Source organism: Megascapheus bottae, chromosome 3 (assembly GCF_031878675.1).
Source record: "Megascapheus bottae isolate mThoBot1 chromosome 3, mThoBot2.hap1, whole genome shotgun sequence".
In the NCBI taxonomy this organism is placed as follows: Eukaryota; Metazoa; Chordata; class Mammalia; order Rodentia; family Geomyidae; genus Megascapheus; species Megascapheus bottae.
The window spans coordinates 4025465-4048301 of NC_143511.1; the positions used below are offsets into that span (position 1 = coordinate 4025465).

At 45.3% G+C, this 22837-nt stretch overlaps 1 protein-coding gene across 3 annotated transcripts in view; it reads left to right on the top strand.

The window, feature by feature from the left end:
- The first annotated feature begins 9789 nt into the window (after positions 1 to 9789).
- Positions 9790 to 22837, top strand: part of LOC150064847 (uncharacterized) — a 29417-nt gene continuing 16369 nt past the window's right edge. The window contains exons 1-2 of one of the 3 annotated variants that reach the window (XM_090329486.1): positions 9790 to 9955; positions 11944 to 12250. In XM_090329486.1, coding sequence (XP_090185612.1) covers positions 12061 to 12250 — 190 coding nt within the window. In that variant the 5' untranslated portion in view covers positions 9790 to 9955; positions 11944 to 12060. Of the gene's footprint in view, positions 9956 to 11943; positions 12255 to 22837 lie in introns of all 3 variants that reach the window. The other 2 variants (XM_090329485.1, XR_016534836.1) reach the window with 2 other exon arrangements.

Sequence of the window (22837 nt, forward strand, 5' to 3'; positions counted from 1 at the left end):
ACTCTTATCTTCAATCAAAACAGCTGGAAATGGAGCTGTGGCTCAAGTGGTAGAATACTAGCCTTGAGCAAAAGAATAGCTCAGGAATAATACACAGATCTTGAGTTCTAGCCTCAGGGTTCACGTGAGCGCAAGTGTGTGCACACACACCCCTCCCCCACTTGCACACGCGCACACACACACACACAGTTTTCATGAAAAGAAAAATAACTCCAAGTGTTCAGACACACATTTCCAAAAATCAAGAATGTGGTTCAGATCATCTTTTTACCTACTTCTCAATATTCCAAACTACAAACAATTGTAGGTAAGATGAGTTATTCTACAATAGAGCCACAAATTCCCCTTGCTGACTCCAGGAAGTCTTGGAACTGTAATTATGGTATTGATTAGACATTAGCCCAACCTGAAATCAGTCATAAGAACAAGTGTGCGAGAAAGGGTTTCATGTCACCTATTCCAACTATTTTTTTTATAACAGTACAAAGAATGGAACTGTGAAAGTGGCCAGGTATAAGAATGTTTTCCTAGAAATTGACTCATTCTTTCCTAAAAAACAAACAAAACCAGATTTGAGCTGTCACTAGTGGTTTACACCTGTAATCCTTGCTATTGGGAGGCTGAAATTAGGGAATTATGGTTTGAGGTTAGCCAAGGCAGAACCCGTGCTGGCAACAGTGGTATGTTCCTGCCTTCTCAACCTATTTTGTTGTGAGCAATAAGGAGGATTGTTTAGGCCAGTCCAAGCAGAAAAGTCCTAGAGACTTCATCTCCACAGAGGGAAGCTGGAAGCAGTGGCATATATCTGTGACCCAAGCAATGATGGGAAGCCTAAAGTAAGGAGGTTGTGGTTGATGTGCCTACTTGAGTAGAAGGCAAGATCCTCTCTCAAAAGTAATTAGCCCTTGCTGGGACTTTGGCCTAGTGGTAGAGTGCTTGCCCAGCATGCACAAAGGCCTGGGTTCGATTCCTCGGTCCCACATACATTAAAAAAAAAGCCGGAAATGGTGCTAAGGCCCAAGTGATAAAGTCCAAGGACAGTGCTCAGGCCCTGAGCTCAAGACTGGCAAAAAAAAAATAATTGGCCCTTGATTTTACAAGGGCTGAAGGTGTGGCTCAGGTGGTAGAGAATCAGCAGAGCAAGGCAACTACTCTTGTGAGGCCCAAAAGTAAAACAACTCTTGATTCACATATTACACAGGTAAGTGCTGTGTGTGATGTGTTAAGTATGTGGAGTGAGGGATAGGTATTGGTGGTGTGGAAGCTGCACAGAAGCCATCAAAAAACATCTCATATCATGTTACTTTATCTTGAACTCCCATTGTTCATATTTTGAGCTCAACAATTATGTCTCACTGCACATCAGGGTACCTTGAAGAATTGTAGAACAAAAGAGACATAGAGGAAGTTAACTATAGCAATAGAATAAGAATAAAAAACAATGACCTTGTGTTGGTCATTCTATCTACCATCAGCCTCTTACCTAACCTCTGGAAGCTAGTAAGGACTTTCTACAGAAAGACACTACCATTTCATGATAGAAGTACAGGGATGCCCTTCTCAACGTGAAGACAACACAAAGACATCATGTGCAGAGATGTCAGATTCTATATTACCCTCTTTGAAGATTTTGGGCTCTATCTGCCAGCTGTGAAGTTTTTCGTACAAAGTTTATAATCACTTAGGGCATGTTATAGAAACTATAAATTTAGTCATTTAATAACTACTCACAATTTTTGTGGATCAGGAGTCCAGGAATAGTCAATTTGGGTTTCCTCATTAACATTCTTCCCAAGATTGTAATCAAGCTGTTGACTCCATCTGGTGTCTCATCTGAAGGCTTGACCAGAGAAGTGATTCATTTCCAATGTTCACTGGGTAGCTGCTGACAGAATTTAGTTCCTCCATCCTATTGAGCTGAGGTTCTCAATTTCTTGCTAACTAATGGCTAGAGTTGGTTGGAGGCCTTGCTGTCTTCCTTGTAAAATTCTCCAATGTGGCAGCAGCTTGTTTCATCAAATCCAGGAAAGCAGAAATGCTGATAGCAAGACAAAAATCACAATTGTTTGCCTGCTGAAAATGCAAGTAACATCTCATCCCCTTTCCCTTCTCTAACTGTTTAGATATCTAAATCCAAATATGTAAGCAAATACATTAATTTTTGACGCACTGAGGAGGAAATGAAATAACACACATGTGAATGCTAGGAAGCAGGGTGAACAGGGACTCTCAGAAGTCTTCCTGGCATTTGGATGTCTTATTGGAAACCACATTGTGTGTACTGATAGCACTTTTGACCAAAGGTGCCAAGTGGATCCTTATCCTCATCCAAATATAAATAATCAAAATCAAGAGGGTATAAACTCCAGTGGAATGATGGCTGGTAAAGAATTAGGAAAATTTTGTTCCAAGGGGAGAGTGCTAGTCTTGAGCACAAAAGCTCAGGGATGGACCCAGGCTCTGAGTTCAAGCTCCAGGATTAGCATCAAGAAAAACAGTGTAAGTGTAGGGAGCACTTGCTTGACTAGCATACATGAAGACCCGGGTTCGATTCCTTGGTACCACATATAGAAAAAAGCCAGAAGTGGTGCTGAGGCTCAAGTGGTAGAGCTCTAGCCTTGAGAAAGTCCAAGGACAGTGCTCAGGCCATGAGCTCAAGCCCAGGACTGGCAAAAAAGAAAAGAGTAGGGAGCACTAAAGCTTTCCCACTGACACACTCACTGTCTCAGGTACGATTTTTCAAGGCCTGAGTGATTTGTGGGTAGTTCATCGCCAGTGTGGAGCGCACAGTTTCCTAGTTACTATCTGCCCACTTGCCCACTTTGAAGATACAAGGGTCAAGCATGGAACAGGAACAAAAGCCGTGGGCTCCCAAGCACCTCTTACACAATTCTGAGAATTATACGAGTAAGTTCCATGCCAGCTAAAAAGAGACTAAGCATTTTAAGACACAAAAGATACAGTAAAATACAGGAGTGAAGACTCAGGATGAGAGACATCGAGGGCATAATAAAGAGCCATGCTGAAAGGACAGGAAATTAAGAGGGGCTTTCCCTCTTTTTAAACAGTGAATTGATTCCAGAAGAGAGAATAGTCCTAAGAAAGAGTTGTCTGTATAAACTGTGGATCTCCCGAAACCTGAGTTCATGGCATCTTTCAAGAAGACCCTGGAGAAGAGAACCTGACATGTAGGTAGGAAAATGAGGCTGTGGGTTTGTCAGCAAAAAGAGAAACTCAGAGTTTAGCAGAACCCAACAAGAGACAATCTATCATGGGGAAACTTTTGGCCATAGCAAAGGAAAGGGTTAAGGCCCTGTGTCTGCAATCAAGAAGCTGTCCGTCCTGGCTTGATGTATCCTAAGTGTTGGATGAATCCAACAAGACCAAGCTCCCAGGAGGTTTTGACATTCAAGAAACAACATGATCATAGATTCACTTCCTTTACCCCCTTCAGGTGGTGAAGATGCTAGGTCCCCCTACCTAATGATTTAATCACCCCTTGACTTGAAGAAATGCCTATATCAGTTGCTGATTAGCATCAGCATTAGCTAATTAGGTTGAGCAGAAATGGTTTTAGCATCTTGTTACTGATACTGGAAGCCTTCCCACTTTCTTTTCCACCTTTTTTAACCTCCCTTCAAATACACTGGTTTTCCTGAATGTCAGGGCTTGTCACTGGGGTGCAGGAAACCTACATTCTTAGCTGTTATTATGATTCTGTTCTTGGCTGAGGGATTTGGACTTTCCCAACACACTGCCACTTCAGACAGTCCAGAACCATTTCTAGAGACTAAAGTGTGTCTAGCAACATAGCAAGAGAGAATGAGCCTTTCCTATTTCAGTTTCTCTTTAGTGTGGTTTAACTTACGTTTTTGTAATTTTCCCTGTTGGAGGCTTTCAGCCTCTTGAGAAAGTAAGATTATAAGATGGTGCCTGGCAGCTTGCTGACCAGGAATTACTTTGCATTGGTTGATTTGTTTCTTCCGTGTTTGTGGATAGAGCGTGATCGCTAGATTTTTCCATGTATGCTTGCTGCATGCGCAGATGACCTTTATTGTGATTGGCTGCTTCAGGATATAAATAGTGGAGGATTTCTGGGAAAGGAGAGAAAAAGACAGAGAGAGAAGAGAGGAGACAGAAACAGGAAAAAACCTCTGCTTATAGCTATTTGAGTCTATGATCATTCCCAGTCCGTCTCCGAAGTGACGTGTCATTGCAGCAGTCAGCGACATTTTCCCATTATGAATAGGATTCAGAAAACCAAGGTACTTTTAAAGGTGAAATTTGCTCTTCCTGAGATTTCTTATACAATGAAAGATGCACTCCACTTCCTCTGTTGCCTGTTTTAAGCTCCTTGTAAATAAACTGGCTTTCCTATTCAATTGGCAAGGTCAATCACTGAGTAGATGCAGAGGACAGATCCTACTGAAGTGGTGATAAAAGAATGCAACACTTAAGATGGAGACTTAAGAGTTTTAGTTGCTACTATTGATTAGGGCCTGAGTATAGCTTAGTGGCATAGCACTGGTCTAGCAAAAACACCTGGGTTTAGCTGGGCACTGGTGGGCCATGCCTTTAATCGTAGTTACTGAAGAGGCTGAGAGCTGAAGGTCACCATTCAAAGCCAGCAAGAAAGATCATGAGTCTCTCATCTGTAATAATCCACCCAAAAATCCCCACCAGAAGTGGAGTTGTGACTCACGTGGTAGAGCACTAACCTCGAGCAAAAAAGTTTAGGAGCAGCACATAGGCCCTGAGTTCAAAGCCCAGGATGGCACACACACACACACAAAAAAAAACAAATTCCTGGGCTTGATCATGAGCGGAGTAAAATCCATCACCACAAAACAAGAACAACTGCAACAAAGAAAAAAGAAAGGAAAAATTAGATTATACTAAATATGGTAACTACTATTTGAATGTAGTTTGGAACACTTAAAATATTTAGGAGCTAAGTCAGGCACTGTGGCTCACGACTATAGTACTAGCTACTCAGGAGGCTTAGAGTTCAAATTCCATGACCACCAATAACAAAAAAAATCCTTGGAAAACCCTGGGGTCATGGACTTGGTAGGACAGGCAAGGAAATGTCTCATCATGAAAGCTACACTACCTTTCCTTCAGTGGCTAAACTCTCTACTGTGATAGTATAAGATAGCATATGATTATTGGAAAATCAGAGCACCGAGCCTGAAATAAGAGGTAATACTTTGCCAGACCACCCCTAGCCTCCTGTAACGGAACTCCTAAAAACACTAAAAGCACTATCTAAAGGGAACGAAAAAGAACGTGTTGGAGAATTCTGGTTATATGAAATCTCCATGTTTTTTTTTGTTTTTGGTCTGTCATGGGGCTTGAACTCTGGGTTTGGGCATGTCTCTGAGCAATTCAGCTCAAGGCTATTACCCTACCTCTCGAGCCACAGTGCCACTTTTCTAGTGCTTAATTGGAGATAAGAGTCTCCCAGATTTTAGTGCCCTTGCTGGTTTTGAACCGAGATCCTTAGATCTCAGCCTCCTGAGTAGCTAGGATTACAGGAGTAAGCCACCACACATTTTTTTTTCTTTTTGCCAGTCCCGGGCTTGAGCTCATGGCCTGAGCATTGTCCCTGGACTTTCTCAAGACTAGAGCTCCACCACTTGAGCCTCAGCAGCACTTCCAGCTTTTTTTCCATGCATGTTGTACTGAGGAATAGAACCCAGGTCTACCACTCTACCACTAGGCCAAACTCCCAGCACCTGGCTCCACTTTTTAAACTGGACAAGGAAATCTGTTGGGAATGAAATTTCTTAGCGGGAAGTGTGAAGGAAGTATGATGGCAGGAGCTGATGAAACAAATTGAAATACAATATAAATATATGCAATGCAACAATGAAATCTATACACACATACACAATTAACATATGCCATTTTTTAAAGGCAAAACAAAGAAAAAATAAAAAGGAAAGAACTCTCCAGAATATACCAATTAAAAGATCTAATCCTTGTGAGATAGCCCATGTCTACAATATTAACATTGAGTCACGAAGATCACAGTTTAGGGCTAGCCTGAAGTACAAACCTAGATCACCACCTTTTAATTTTTATTTATTTATTTATTTTTTTGCCAGTCCTGGGCTTGAGCTCAGGGCCTGAGCACTGTCCTTGGACTTTCTCAAGGCTAGAGCTCTACCACTTGAGCCTCAGCACCACTTCTGGCTTTTTTCCTATGTATATGGTACGGAGGAATCGAACCCGGGTCTTCATTCATGCTAGGCAAGCACTCTACCACTAGGCCAAATTGCTGGCCCCTGACCATCACCACCTTTTTAAATTGAAACAAGTAAACAAGATGTCCAGTGCTCTAACAATCAGAGATACTGTCTGGAAGAATTGAGTGGGTTCGAGTTTTCATGAAGCTCCTTCTCATTGTGTAAAACTATTAACCTCTTGGGTCTCAGATTTTTCATCAGAAAGCAAGAATGACATGGTATATATGCACTGCATACAAACTGGATAGTATATGAACATTCATCAAAAACTGCCTGCCTGTAAAATGTTGCTATTGACATAATGCTTACTCCTATTATCATTCTTTCCAGATTCTTTACAAGGCTAAATGTTTAAGGAATACAAAGATTCAGAACAAGGCTGTAAAACAAACAAAAAACCCTTCACTCTTGAATAACTTCATCAGAATCTCCTTTGCTCTTCATATATTATGGGTAAGAAAAGCCATTATAGTCCCTGATTCAGACATTGTCACCTAAAAGAGAACTGAATCATGAAAGTTTTAAAGTAGTACAGATTATACAACTATACTAATAAAAACCCTAGCTACTTATCAATACCATTTAATCTCTCAAAAGCTCAAAGAGAAGTATTTGATTTCTGGTTATAAAATGTCACTCTAGAGGCCAAGAGTGTGGTCTAGTGGTAGAGTGCTCGACTACCATGCACAAAGCCCTAGGTTCAATTCCTTGGTACCACAGAAAAAGCCGGAAGTAGTGCTTGGCTCAAGGGTAGAATGCTAGCCTTGAGAAAGCTCAAGGACAGTGCCCAGGTTCTGAGTTCAAGCCAAAGGACTGGCAAAAAGAAAAAATGGTCCTCTAGGAACTACAAATGGAACAGAAAAAATAATTTAAGAAATTTAACTATTACCCAATCATTAATCAGTAGGAATCCAAGACAAATGATGCAATGATAAGATAATACTGAGAGAAAAAATACTACAATCACTACTGCTAAAACAAAACAAAACAAAAACAAACCCAGCAGCTTATATGGTAGTTTATATTTTTTTCCCTTTTTCTATTTCTTTTAGTCCTAGACATACACATTCAAAATATAGTTCAATTACAATAGAAATAAAAATTTTAGCTGGGCGTGGTGACTCACACCTGTAATCAATCCAACTACTCAGGAGGCTGAAATCTGAGGATCAAGGTTCAAAGCCATCCCGGGCAATACAAAGCCATGATATTCTTACCTCCAGTTAATCACTAGAAAATGGGAAGTGGGGCTGTGGCTCAAGGGTAGGATGGTAGCTTTGAGCTGAAGAGTTCAGGGACAGCGCACAGGCCAGAGTTCAAGCCCCATGACCAAAAAAAAAAAAAAAGAAAGAAAGAAAAAAAGAAAGGAAATAAAAATCCCTTTTTAAATGTTGTTTGTGGGACTTGAACTCTTGGCTTGGGCGATCTATATAATATAACATAATGTCTATAGAGTGTATATCTCATCATTGATTTGTATGTCTATGTCCATGACCTTGAATACCCGAATATTGAGTCCTCGCTCTTGTACTGTTTGGATCTAATATCCACATATTAAGGATATCATGTGCCTTTTCTTCCTTTGGTCTTGATTTGTCTCACTCAACATGATTCGCTCTAATTTCATCCATTTCCCCAGCGAATGCCATTATTTTTAAAGGTAAAATGAGCTTTAAGAATAACCATCCCCTCCTTGTTAGCATAGTGCTGAAGTGCCACCATGAAGTGATGGAGAAATTTAGCTGGATTTTCATTAGATTCCTGGGTAATCTCCAGGCTCTCCAGTGACTTGGCATGGATGGGCTGCCCGTAAACCCAGGGCATAGGGAAATCATACAAGATTGGCAGGGGGAAGGACAAGCACAGAAAGCAAGGAAAGCATGAATGTATAGAACATCTAGCTATTTACCATTGGGACAGCAAAAGTTGTCTGGATCTCTGAGAATATTATAATCAAAAGTTCTGGTTTTTGGCCATGGAGACTGGCAGTCTTACATTTTCACTAGGCCTTATTGCAATAAAACACAAGGCACTTTGGCTTTATGGATTCCGTTAGTGAGAGGACATCTAGAGAGGGCAGGAGCGCATCCCAGGGGAGTGTCTTACCTCTGGTGTGACTGGCAGCACTCCAGCTGAGGGAGAGACTTGGGGATGGAGTCTGCTGAGTGTAAAGAGCTTAGGCATGGAAGGCTATCCACCCATAATGCCTCTTTCAGAATGAGGGTCAGATTCTGTATTCAGGCATCCTGACAGACCAAGGAGACATAGGAATGCTGTGGCATAACACCACATCTAGAGAGACAGGGGCTCAGAGTAGCACTCATCAGAGGGGGAAGAGGGGTGGTAGGAGACCCATGTCAGGAATGCAAGGCCAGCAATGATAAAAGCAGGAAGTCCTTGGTAGAGTTCCTGTGGCAGTTTGGTTTGTAAGGTAGGGTCAGGATGGGAATTAGCCCTCAAAAAAAAAAAAAAAAAAAGCAAGCAGGTGGCATGGCCCCTCCTGTGTGTCTTTGCCATCAGTTGTAAAGTTTTGACATAAAGGAACTACCATGTGGTTCAGGCAGAGAAAAGTTATATCTGAACTACTGGCCCATACTGGGTGGAAGCTGTGAGAAAAAGGGGGTTAACATCTGGAGGAACTGGGGTTCATATAGAGAGTGGGCCGGGAGGAAGTGTGACCACAGTGGATGCAGATGTGAACTCAGGGTCTGGGAACCTCTCACAAGTCTGTAGGAGGCATGAGTAGGGCAGCCCAGGATGCGACCTCAGAGAAAGGGAAGGACACTGCCCCAATGTGTACAGGTCACCGAGAGAAGGTGACTTTCTACATGGAAAGCAAAGCAGCAAGGGGGAAATCTATGTACACACTCCCTTAGAAAAAGTGGCCCTTTCCTCCAGCAGACCTAACACTTCCACCTGTGGAACTGGTGGTATTAGCAGGCTGAGAGCTGGGGCTGAACCCAGCAGGCAGGGGGTACCTGTCACCCAACCATCAGGCCTTTGATTCCAAGTCTCCACCCCAGCCAGATCTGGGTCAGCCTGCAGCTCTAGAAGCCAGGTGAAAGTTCTTCTGTTCCTTCCTGCATATCATCAGTTGTTCCCAGCAGGTTTTTATTTTATTTTTGAGGCTGAGAAGACACAAGCCAGAATCGCCAGACCCATGGATGGGAACAGAGCTAAGGAAAATCCAAAGTGGTAGCCAAGGCAGTGCTGAGCCTGGGGGCGGGGCGTTCCTGAAGCTGAGGTGACTGATTGGCCAGGAGCAGGATCCTGAGAGCGCCCTGGGGGCCACCTTAAGACTAGACCCAGTCAGCTGAACTGACCTTGGAGTTGAGAAAATTCTACAGAGGCATTGGTCAGAGGTGACAAAGGAGTTTTATTACAGCTGGCCTTATCCTGGGCTACCTCAGGACCAAGAGCAGCCCCCACCTCCAAGGGGCTTAACTTCTCCCCGAGCTCCTCCTTCTACATAGAGTGCCTCCCGCCCCCTCCCTGCCCTAACCCACTGACCAACCGCCCCAACGGCCCTTTCCCCGCCCCCGGTGGGGCGTGGCAGTGACGTCACGACGGGGCGGTCCTCACAGCGCCCCGCCCTCCGCGGGGCTTCCAGGCTGGCGGCTGCCTGACCCCTGGGGTTCCCTCCCTGTCCCCGCCAGATCTCGGCCTGCAAGCGGCTCTAAGCGAAGCTCCCAGAAGTTTGGTGGGTGAGAAGTTCCTGTCTTTAACAGGTACGGGAATCCTGAGACAGGTGGACGAGGTCCGAGCCCAGGGAAATGGGCGCAGGGGAGGCAACCCCGAGACCCGCCCGACCGCCCCCTCGCCTCGGGCTGCTTTCCTCGAGCTTCCGGCCCCGAGACCCGGGCACTCCATGCGGATCTCAGCGCCACGACCCAGACAGCGCTTGGCCCTTCGCGGTGGGAGGTTCCAAGATTGGGGCCGGCCCTCGTTTCCTCCTCCGGAGCTGACGGAGACCCCAGCCGGCCATCGCCCTTCTTCCCGGATGTTCCTAGACTACCGTCTCTCGGTTCCTCCGGGTTCCTCCAAACCCTGTCTGGATTCCAGCTCTGCCCGGCCAGTCCCGACACTCCGGGCCATCTGGAGATGCGGGACGGGCCTCGTTCCCTCCTCCCGGAGACCCAGGCCGGCTCTCGGCCGCGCTTCCCGGGCTGCCAGAGACCTCAGCCTGCCTTTGGCCCTTTGCCTCGGGCTGCTGCCCCAGACCCTGTCCGTTCCCCCCACCCCCCAACCCCGCGCCGCTCCCGCTGGAAACTCGCTCGGACTAAGGCCACCACGCAAGTAATGGGTTACTTCTGGTTCTCCCAGGGCGCAAGCGCGAATCGTGAGCCCGGTGGGCGGGGCGGGGCCGGGCGGGGCGGGGCGGGGCGGGGCGGGGCGGGGCGGGGTGGTTCCTTATCCCAGGCTCCCCGGGACCGTTCACCGAACCCTCAGCCCCTCCTCCAGGTCTGCCCCGGGACCCCAGCCGGCCCTCGGTCCTCGTCCGGAGGAGTCGTGAGACACTGCCCGGCCCGCGGCCGCGCGCCGCCTGTCGCCCTGAGACCCCGGCCTGATCCCGCCTCTGGCCCGGTGCTGCCCCGCAGTTCCGACCCCGGCTCTTGGCCTGGTGTTTCCTGGAGACCCGATCCGGGCCCGGGCCCCTTGGCGCGGTCTGGGGCGTCCCAGGCACTCCCCTGCTAGGCCGCCAGGGGAAGGTTTTGCTTCCTCTGTGTGTTTTGGAAACAGACCGACTGTTAGCACTGGTGGCAACTAGATGACCCAACTCCCCACCTGACCTTTCCTGTCCCTTGGTGGGGTGCTGAAGAGCACTGGGAACTGAGAGAGTGCTTTTGGGGAGTGAGCCTGGCTGCTTCACATCCATTCCATCTCTACAAGCTTTCTCCACTTGATAGGCTATTTTTCCTTCTGCAGGTTATTTTTCCTTCTGCAGCTCCAGGAATATCTTGAAGTTGTTCATCTGTCTACTGAATGAACATTGACAAGAGACACAGGTTGTGACCAGCTCTTAAGGAAGTTGGCTCATGCCCTGCACTGATTGCTTTGGGCTCTAGGTTCCTAGCTCTGTGCGCTGCTATATGCTAGAGGGGATCTGTGCATATCCTCAGTAAAACAAAGAGGGAAGAGGTAGGACTCAGAGAAGCCTCTGTGGCTGCATGCAGTTTATGGCTCTCCGCACTGTGAAGCTGTGGACCCAGCTGCCTATGACAGGATCCCCCAGTGCCTGAGTGTTTTCCTGAATCCAGTGGGACAAGGTCCTTGCTGGCCATGTCTTAATACTTCTGTCCTCTGAGAGCTAAGTCGATGTGAATTATTGTGACTGAGTGAACTGCATAGGTTTTTTGGAGGGTAGCACTCGTGTGTGCCTTCCCAGATGATCTATCCTGTGACTTTCTGCTTTGATTGATTTATTGATTGTATGTATGTGTGTGCATGCGTGTGCACATGCGCGTGAGGGCACATGTGTGTGTGTGAACATGTGCTGATATTGGTGCTTAAACTGGGGGCCTCTTGTTTCTGCTTAGCTTTTTTTGCTCTATATTACTTGAGCCACAGCTCTACATTCTTCTTGCCAATTGTAATCTTCAGATCTCAGCCTCTTGGTGTCTCTACTTGCAGAGGTGGTTTTCCCATCTCCTACTGCTTACTGTCCCTTGTTCTCTGTGCTTGCCTCCCACAGGACCTGAAGCAGAAATTGTGCCTGGAGGAAAGAGCAGGGCAAAGTTGTCATGAGGAACATGAAGTCTGAGCTGCTGTGGCTGCCCAGGGTGGATTGGGAGCTGAACTGACAAGAAAAATGCACCCTGGTGTGGCTGAGCTGCCTCCAGGTGCATTGGGAACCCTAGGTTCCTTCCCAGAGTGTGGCTATTGGTGTGACTATTGCCAGTCCTGCAGGAAGATGAGGGAGAGACTGATGGGCTCCTCACACGGAAGCTGGGCCACCAGGAGAAGCTGCAGAAAACTCTGGTTGACCTGGAATTGGAAAAGTAGGTGAGGGTAAAGTGAGTGAGCTGAACCTGTGGGGCTGCCTTCTGACCACGTGACTGTGGTCACTTTAGTCACATGCAAAATTTGCTTACCTGAAGTTTGGCTGCTGCTGTACTGGTGAACCTGGGAATGTATGACTGTGAATTTGCCTGTTGGCTGAGTTGTGACCAGTTATGATCCTGGGTTGTCTGGGTGGGCCGGTGGCCTCAGGGGGGTAGGGAGGAAGGCCTGCCCCAGCTTCTGCCAACTGTGAGTATAGTGGGAAGAGTCCCTGAGTCAAGGGATATAGGTGCCTCTTACTGCTGGAAAGTAGAAGATGGGTCCTCTCTGGGGCTTCCAGAAGTATCACAGCCAATCTGGTACCTTGTTTGGCCCAGTGAGACTCAGTTTAGATTTCTCAAGTGCGGCAGTAAAAGACTGGATTATTGAGGCTGCTAAATGTGTGCGGTTGTCCTAGCATCAGCAGAGACCTGGCACAGGGAAAGAAAGGCACAAGACATCTGTGAGAGAGATGTGGTGGACTACTGTGTTTCTTCTCCCAGCCTCTGCTGGCACTTGGCTGGTGCTCTGCGGGTAGATGTGCATGAAAAGTTGCCTTGTGAGTATGGAGGAAACTGAGGATCAGAGAAGCCTCCTCTCATCCAGTGTACAGCAAGCTGGCACTGCACTAGGCCTGCTGGCTTCAGCAGGGGGCCATCTGACTTTCCTACTGCTTCTCACTGGTGACTCTGCTGTGCCCAGCCTACACCAGGCTAATGTTCATGAATCCTGTCCCAGTCTGGAAGACAGCTAGTAGACAGCTGTCTACCATGTTGGCCCTTGTCAGCTGTTACCACCTCACTGCCACTTCCTGAGATGCCCCTATTTGGGTGGTGAAGTATCTATTTTTTCAGGATAGCTAAAGGCTTGCGGTTACCATAAAGCCTCTGACCACTTGTACTGTGCCTCACAGACAGCTGGCATATCAGGAGCCAAAACAGCTCCACATCAAGTGCCTTTCTGTTTCTTTGCATATAGTATGGTTTGTTTTGAAATGGATTTTGGAAAGATTTAGGGCTCTAACATCATTGAAGTATTCCAGGAATGCTTGCTGGCTGTGTGACATCTGTTCTGTGTGCACAGTGAGGAGTAGTAACAGCATCTGCTCACACTAAGTGCTTAGATCAGATCTGCCATGTAGTGATGTAAGACCACTGGCTTTGGAAAGTTACCCACCCTGTGCCTACTATAAACTTAGAAGCAGTGGTTGTAGTCCTGTGCTGATCCAGTGCCCATGATCCTCACGCACTGCTTCAATTCCAAAGGAGCAGTGAGGCTTAGATTTCTGGAGTATGGGCCAGCATGTAAATGGGCAGTGATGCCCCTTACCTAGTCCTTTAGTCTTGCTGGTCCTTAGCTTGCCATGAGGTTGCAGAAATTTGTCTTTGGTATTAAGTCTAGACCTTGGCTTACACCCAAAGTAGATGAGCTGCTGCCCTGACTTCACCCCTTTGGTGGAAGCCCCCTTCTGCTATGGTTCTGCCTCTGGCAGGGACCTTCACCTCCTCATTTGTATTTTTTTTCCTATCTGAAAGGGAACAGAAGCTTTTGTGCCACACCGTCCAAGTATATCATGGGGTTTTGACAGGAAGAGGAAAATAGAGCTGAGTTATTTAACTTGTTCAAATCTTAACACGTTTGTGGAAAATTCCCACAGAGGTGAGCCAGTGTCTGCCCTGTACTCTGTGTGCTGAGGAATTATTGCTTTGGAAGATAGTCATTCCTTTTAGATAATGGTAATCAGTGGGGGTGCACTGAGATTTAGGACTAAATCCCATCACAGACAAGCTTTCTTGTTCCACTCTGGTCCCTTTAACAGACGTGCTGATTGACAGCAGATAGGTAGAGGGATGCAGAGTGGCCTGTTGGTTGGAGCTGTTGATGGCCTGCCCTTAAGTGCTGGTAGTGTGACATAGCACAGGGCCAGTTCTCATAACCTATCCCTTCAGTCTACTGTTTTGTCCTTTTGGGGGCCACTGTTTATGTTATACAGTGTAGGCTTTGCCTGCCTTTCCACCAAGATCTACACATGGGCCACTTTCCATGCTCCAGGTCTCAGGGAGGTGGAGCACTCATCCTTCTGGATGAGCCATTGAGTGTGGGCCCAGGCCCATGGAGTTTGTTTTCTGTGCTCAGGATTTAAGACTTCCACCTTCCTGGTTATTTTTCCTGCTGCTCTGGTAAAGGAGGCCAGGACTGAGACTGTCTACTACCTCTCCATCGCAGAACTGGCTTCAGTTCTCCATCTCTTGACAATACCGCTACATTTTCTTTTTGCCTTGAGAGGTCACAGGGTGCCGCCTGGGTCACTGTTCCCCTCTGAACTCCACCTGCAGAACTGAGGCTAGTGGAGGCTGTCCTAGCAGGCTGTTGCTGGGGCTTCCTCCTCTTCTCTGTGAGAGTTAACTAGGTGCCCCTTCTGCAACTGGGGCCACTCTGGTCTGATGAGAAACCTCTAGGCCTTGTTAGGAAGAGTACAGGCTGTGTGTGCCTGTCTGGACCAGCCCTGTTGAATAGATGGCATGGTGATGTGCCCAGTGTCTGCCCCATAGCACGGGGCATCAGGCGCTAGGAGCTGCTGCTCTGACCAGAGTGGCATAGGCTTCCATGGTCAGTTGGAACTTGCTCTTTCTTACTCCTCTGCAACTGTTTCTCTTTTTTCATATATTTTTATTGTAATTAATAGAAGGGTTACATTATATTCACCAGACAGATGGTGCATTACTTCCAAACATTGATACCCTTTCTCATGTCTTAGTCTCCATTTCCTTTCCCCCACCCCCCTCCACATCTTGTTTTTCCCCTTCCCTATCCAATTTCAAATAACCAGATAAACATATATACAGATATACAGATAAACGCATATATCAGATAATAAGGTGAAATTCTGTAACAATATGAGTTAACCAAGGGACAGCAAAAGAGATGAGAGATGCTTAGTACATTAAGGACAATAATCACTCATTACATGGCTTTTGTTTCTATATCCTGTAGATCCTTCCATTTAGCCTCATACTATATGGCCTTATGTATCTAGGTTTTGCTCTATTGTAAATCTCTGCTAGGAGAGCCCAAGGTTTCTACTGATTATGACAAATGAGGAAAACCATTGAGCCTATGTTCCTTTGAGTCTGGCTTACTTCGCTTAATATGATTTTTTCTAAGTTTTCCATTTCCTTACAAATAGGGCGATGTCATTCTTCTGACAGCAGCATAGAATTCCATTGTGTATAAATACCACGTCTTGTTGTCCTCATCAACAACAGGGGCATTGGGGTTTGTCCATATCTTTGCTATGGTAAATATTGCTGCAATGAACATCGTTGTGCTTGTGGATTTAATATGTCCTTGTTTGTGGATGATTGGGTAAATGCCAAGTAGTGGAATTGCTGGGTCATAGGGGAGCTCTATGTTTAGTCTTTTGAGGAACTGCCATATTGGTTTCCATAGTGGTTGAACAAGTTTGCATTCCCACCAACAGTGTGGTAGTGATCCCTCCTGGCCACATCTCTGCCAGCATCTGTCGTTATTAGATTTTTTGATCCTGGCCATTCTAACTGGAGTGAGGTGGAATCTTAAAGTTGTTTTGATTTGCATTTCTTTTATGGCCAGAGAAGTCATTTCTTCATGTATCTATAGGCCATTTTTATTTTTTCTTCAGAGAAGACTCTCTCTGCAAGTATTTCTATGCTCAAGGTCTCTGATGTAAGTATGGCTGATTCTTAGGTGGCTGTGTGCAACATCATTTCTTGTGCCCTTCTCCTGTTTGTTCTGGTCTAGGCTCCACATGGGGTTGCCTATGAGTAGGAGGAAGGAGCTGGATTTTGTCCATGCTTTTTCATTGAGGAAAGTATATCTGCTAGGTTCTGGCAGCATCTGTCTGTAATCTGTAGTTACTCAGGAGACTGAGAACAAAGGATATGAGGATTGTGGTTTCAAGGTGGACAGGGGAGAAATGTATGGGAAACTTTATGTCAAATTAACTAGCCAAAACATTGACACTGGCAGCAAGTTTTTAAAAATAGTATGATTTCTCATATAGAGACTCCTAGGTGTTAGTGCCCTCCCAAGGTGATGAGACCTCCCCCAGGGGATGAGGTTTCTGCAGATGATGGCATATTTCCTTCCTCCCCTCTGCCACCTGCTACCCTGCTTCTGTGGCCTGCTCCTGGGTCCTGCTGTGATGAGCTGGCAGGGTCACATCCTGTCCTAAGGAAATCCTTCATGGCCTGAATAGGTTTTCTGTGAGGTGGAGGGAGCTTGGATGCTCCTTGTTGTGTGACTTCTGTTTAGGAAAGATTCTCCGGTGATTCACCTGTTGTACTACAGTTTTGCAGCTCACTGTGGGGAGCCTAGTATTTTGGAAGCCTCAGTGCTGTATGCTTGTCTCCTTGTGCAGTCTACCCTGTCCTACTTGCTGTCTGGTGAGGCTTGAACTCAGTAGGTTTGGGTTCTACTCCCATGTTCTATTCTTCCCAGTGGTAAGGCAGACCTACTAAATTTAGTCTCACAGGAATCATCTTGAGCTTGAGGGAAACCAGGTCATATGCATAGCCTGTGTCAGGCCCTGAGTTCAGATCACATGGGCTTCTTGTAACAGTATCAAGAAGTGGAATAAAAAAGTTTCCACTCTAAGGTGGTATATCTGTAGTCCCAGCTACTTAGGAGGCTTAAGCAAGAGGACTGCTTGAGCCCAGGATTCTCATGCCAGCCTAGGTAATATAGTATAAGTCCTACGTACTCCCAAAACATGCCGCATGGAGTTTGGAGAAAAACAGATTTTTTTTTTACCCTTCTTGCATTTTTGTGGTGGGGGTCGGGGGCTGGTGGGAGGTTGGCAGTTTGGGGACACCTATTGGAACCTTCTGTGCAAGAAAGTGACTTGAAGAAGCCTATATGCCTAGTGAGGTTGAAGGTGGTGCTGGAAATTGGTGTAAGGGGTTTTTGGAGCAGAGAAGCATTGGGCACTCTGCTGTGGCTTGTGTCCCTGCAGGAGAAGTTACACATTAGTAGGTTGGGAAGTCATGTCTAGGTAGTTCAGGGACCCACTCCTAAAGTAGCTGCATGAGCCGCCTGGGAGTGTGGCCATGATTGGGAGCAGAGGGTAGGGGTGGGGGGTGTACATGTGTCAGTACTAGGGCTTAAATTCATGGATTGGGCAATCTACCTTAGATTTTTTTTTTCCTTTAAGGCTGGCAATCTACCACTTGAGCCACAGCTCTGCTTCCAGCTTTTTTGGTGGTAAATTGAATATATGAGTCTTAAGGTCTTTCCTCCCTGACCTGGCTCTAAACCACAATCCTCATTTCTCAGCCTTCTGAGTCTCTAGGATTACAGGTGTGGGCCACTGGTGCCTGGCTGTTTTTCTTTCTACATATGATTGTATTATCTTTAGTTGTCAAAGGGGCTACCATTCAGTTTGAGTCTTTTTAGGCCTTGCCAATCATTCAGGATAGTCTGATCCAGTATTCTAGGTTCTGAAGTATGAGTACCACTAGGCAGAACTCTGCTCCCTATGTGATCTGGCCCCTTTTGTGGTTGTGATGCTTGAACCTGAGGTCTGGGCACTGTTTCTGAGTTCTATTACTCAAAGCCAGCACTCTGCCACTTAAAGTACAGTGCCACTTCTGGTGGTTAATTGAAGATAAGAATCTCACTTTTCCTGCTCAGGGTGGCTTTGAGCCACCATGCTCAGATCTCAGCCTCCTGAGTTTGGGTTATAGGCATGAGCCACTAGCACCTGGCCAGTGTGGCTTTTTAAGGAAGTTTTGTGGCCACCTTTTGTAGGCCTCCTTCAGCCCCACTGCTTACCCATAAGGGACTTGCAGCTAAATTCAGAGGTTTGGCTGACTAGAGTGAGTGATCTTTGTCCTGGAGTCTGCCTACAGTGGCATAGCACATTCCCTCCCCATTTTAGGGATCCTTGTCTCTGGGGTCCAGGGCAGAAAGATAGTTGAAGTGTGGCTCTTCTCTGTGGACAAGGCTCTGACTTCCTAGAGGGCTCTGTTTCCTCAGCTCCAAGGTGGGAACTGTACTCTGACCTAACATTGTTTCCCACAATTGACAATGGTCATCTTTACAATTTGGATTTCTGATAGCTAAGAAATCCAGAGGATTAGGGGAGGTAGAGGCAGATAAGTGAGTGGGTCAGAGTAAAGCACGAGGAAGAGGCTTTGGACTGTCCCTCTCATGACTGTCCCAGGCTGTGATGTATCCTGAACCCAAGGTCATGTGGCTTGGGGGAGCTTGGGCTTGACATTGAGAGTCAGTGGAGAATGGCAGTGGGTATATATGAGTGCTGTGACATGGGACAGCAGAGGCCTTGTGTTAGCTTGGGGCCCTTTTGATCTTCAGGGGTTTGGGTGTTACTGAAAGATTTCAAGTGTAGGGCAAACATGGACAGTGGCCATATGATGAACTTGGTCTCCTGGTGTGGTTTGTCTGGAGAGTGACAAGTATGGAAAGTAGAAGAACAGAGAGCGCTATTAGCTGAACAAGGTTATGTGGGGTCTTGAGGAAGAGTACAGACAGGTCCCTGGGAAAGATGAGACAGGGCCCTTTATCTAGGACAGGATTGCAGCTGCTGTTCTACAGGAAAATTAGTTATTTTAGTAGAATAAGCCAAGGACATACACATAGATCACAGTTTAAGCAAAACGCTACTCCGTTATCATTGAAATCTCAGCATATAGGAAAGAAGGGAAACTCCATACGTGATTGATTCCCAGTACTTGTGCCTGAACTCAGGGCCTGGGTACTGTCCTTTATTAGCTTTTTTGTTCAAGGCTGGTACAACTTAACCTCCACTTTATTTTTGCTTATAGTGGTTAATTGGAAATAATAGCTTCACAGACTTCTTACAGAGCCTCATTTCAACCTCCAATCCTTAGATCTCAGACTCCTACATAGCCAAGATTACTGGTATGAGCCACAAGGTTTTTTTTCTTTTTATAAAATATACAATGACTACAATACTGAATTTAAGACTGACTGCTGCTCTGGCATTGAGGATGAGACAAAAGTGTTCTGAGCATCCTCACCTGTGAATTCAGGTAGGAGAAAGAAAGTCAGGACAGACCAGATGTAAAAGTGTCTCTATTTAGAGAATACAAAATTATGAAGGAATTCTCCAGGTATCAATAAAGAGTTATTTGCACTAATTAACAAGGTTAACGGAGTCACCGGAACCAGGGACAATGGACAAAATAGGTTGCATTTCCAGATAATAGCAGTAGGCCACTGAAAGGACATCCAGTTTATAATAGCATCAAAACCATGAAATATCCCTCTTTCCTTGGCTCCATCTTCCCCTCTTGCAAGTACTCATTTCCTGGTACTTTGTTGACTTTGGTTTAGTCTTTTAAAGGAATTGTATAATTTGTGCTCTCCATAAAGTCTATTACACTCAAGTTAATTCATTTGTAACCCATTGCTTACCACCCAGTGTCTTTGTAGATTGATAGGTACAAATTAGCTACCATAAATGAGGGGAAACCATGCAACTTACGTTTCTCTGGGTCTGGTTTGTTTTGCTTAATACAGGGGGAGAATGCAGGCAGGAATTGTGTATATACTATAGAATTGAGAAAATTAAGGGAAGGGGATGGGTTGAAAGAAGCTGTTGAAATGGTGATACAGATCAAGATGCATTGTTTGTTACATGGCAAAAAAAATTAATTCATAAAACATGTAAGGGAAAGAGGGGTTGGTGGACTGGGAAGGGTGGTGAGAATGTTGAAAGGGATGGCATTGATCAAGATGGAATGTATTCATAAACTGCTTCAATCAATGGCAACTCCTTTGTCAGTACTCTCCTTTATCTCAGAGCCCTGTCGGAGTGCTGTGAAACCCTGTTTTTTTTTTTCCACCGTGACTTTATCATGTAGGCCTGAGCAGTTACATGATTCGCCACTGATGATCAACACTGCCTTGACCTCTGTTTCTCCAGGTGCAAAGCACCAACCTTTTTCCCCCATATATCTTTTATTGTAATTATTAGAAGGGTTACATTATATTCACGAGATGGAAGGTACATTACTTCACAAACATTGATACCCTTTCTCATGTCTTGGTCCCCATTTCCCTTCCCCCACCCCTGCCCCTCATCTTGTTTCCTCCCCTTCCCTATCCGATTTCAAATAACCAAATAAGCATATATACAATATATCAGATATTAAGGTAAAATGCTGTAACAATATGAGATAACCAAGGGACAGCAAGAGATGAGGGATAACATAGTACATTAAGGACAACAATCACTCATTATTTGAAAGCCCCAAACTTTTGATGCAGCTTTTGGCTTTCTGGGTACAAGCCCCAAACTGAGGTTTCTATGGGCTGCCACTCATCAGCTATCTCAGCAACAACACACACCAAATATCACTGGGGATCTCAAGAGTTTTAGCAGCTGTGCACAGACTAGATCTGCCTCGAAGGTATTACAGGCACCACATTCATGTAGTGAACTGCCAGGGTATCCTGGCATGCCATGTCCTATCAGGATTTTAGAAATTAGCAAACTAATTTCTAAAGTTTCTATAGATGTGTGTAAGACCTGGAATGGACAGGATAATTTTGATAAGGATGAAATTCAAGGAATGTTACAAAGTGCTAGGGACAATGACAGGTAAATGCATACAACAGAATGGAAAATTCAGAAGTAGTTGAAGAATTCTTTTTAAATCCAAAGTGTAATAATTCAGTGAAAGATAGATGATCACTCCAAAAGTTGGTACAACACAGAACATCTGTGTGGAAGGAGATGAGGCCAAACTGCAGCTTCCACACCAAATAAACTCCAAATGGCATGTGGGCTATAGAGAAAAGCCAGAATTCTGAAAGCTGAAGTTTGTCAAGGACATAGAGCATGAATTAATTATATTTGGGAAAAATAGAATGCATTGGACTTTAGTTTGCTTTCAAAGGGAGCTAACAAAAGGACAGACTATAGAGAACGTATCGGCAATATGTCTACATCTGTGTACCTGGATGAACATGTGTACCAAAAGTGAATAAGGATTTCTTTTCTCTGGTATTGTGGATTGAACTAAGCACTTGCTGAGGCCAGATTAGAAAAGGCAGAAGTTGGGGATCGGTGGTGAAGAAGCTGCCTAGTATGTGCATACTAGGAGATGAGCCCCATCTTACTTTTTTGAACTAGTGCTTTTTTGAACAGTCGCTTTATGCGATATGGCATATGATTGCTAAATTAGGACATGGAAAGATGTAGCCATCAGTAGTCATTAGGGGAGGCTCTTGTTAAGATCACAGGTGCTAGACTGGGATGAGTATCCCACAAAGACTTAAGGTGCTAGTGGAATGGGGTGGGATCCTTGAGATATGGGCTTGGTGGAAGGATGTTATGTTATTGGGGTGTGCCCATGCAGGAGATACTGGGGCTCCCTTCCCTCTCTGTCGTTGTTACACAGCTGCTGGGAGTTAGCAGGCTCACTTCCACTAGGTTGTCCTGTATTGTTACAGGCCCCAAAGCTGTGGTGCCAACTAGTACATACTGAAACCATGAAGGTGTGATCATCCCACTGTAGCAGAGAAAAATACAGAACACACATGTTGATGATGAGCATAGAAAATAGTACAAATAATCACTTTGGATAGTTGGACAGCTTTTTCTTAAATAATTTTTATTGTGATTAATAGGAGGGTTACATTATATTCACCAGAAGAAGGTGCATAACTTCACAAACATTGATACCTTTTCTCATGACATGGTCCCCAGTTCTCACCCACCCTCTCCCACTCCCCCCCCCCACGCATCTTGATTCCCCCCCTTCACTATCCAATTTCAAATAACCAATTAAGCATATTATATCAGATAACAAGGTGAAATATTGTAACAATATGAGATAACCAAGGGATGGCAAAAGAGATGAACACTAACATAGTACATTACGGACAACAATCACGCATTATATGGCTTTTGTTTCCTTATCCCAAAGGTCTTTACATTTAGTGTCATACTATTTGGCCTAAGGTCTCTAGGTTTTGTTCTGTTGTAAATCTCTGCTAGGAGAGCCCGAAGTTTCTACTGATTATGACAAATGACGGAGACTATTGGGCCTATGTTCCTTTGAGTCTGGCTTACTTCACTTAATATGATTTTTTCTAAGCCTTTCCATTTCCTTGCAAATGGGGCGATGTCGTTCTTTTTGACAGCAGCATAGAATTCCATTCTGTATAAATAGCACATCTTGTTGATTCACTCATCAGCTGAGGGACATCTGGGTTGGTTCCAAATAGTGCTGCAATGAACATCATTGAGCTAGTGGATTTAGTATGCCCTTGTTTGTGGATGATTGGGTAAATGCCAAGTAGTGGAATTGCTGTGTCATAGGGAAACTCTATGTTTAGTCTTGTGAGGAACTGCCATACTACTTTCCATAGTGGTTGAATGAGTTTGCACTCCCACCAACAGTGTGGTAGTGATCCCTCCTGGCCACATCCCCTCCAGCATCTGTTATTAGTTTTCTTGATCCTGGCCATTCTAACTGGAGTGAAGTGGAATCTTAGAGTTGTTTTGATTTGCATTT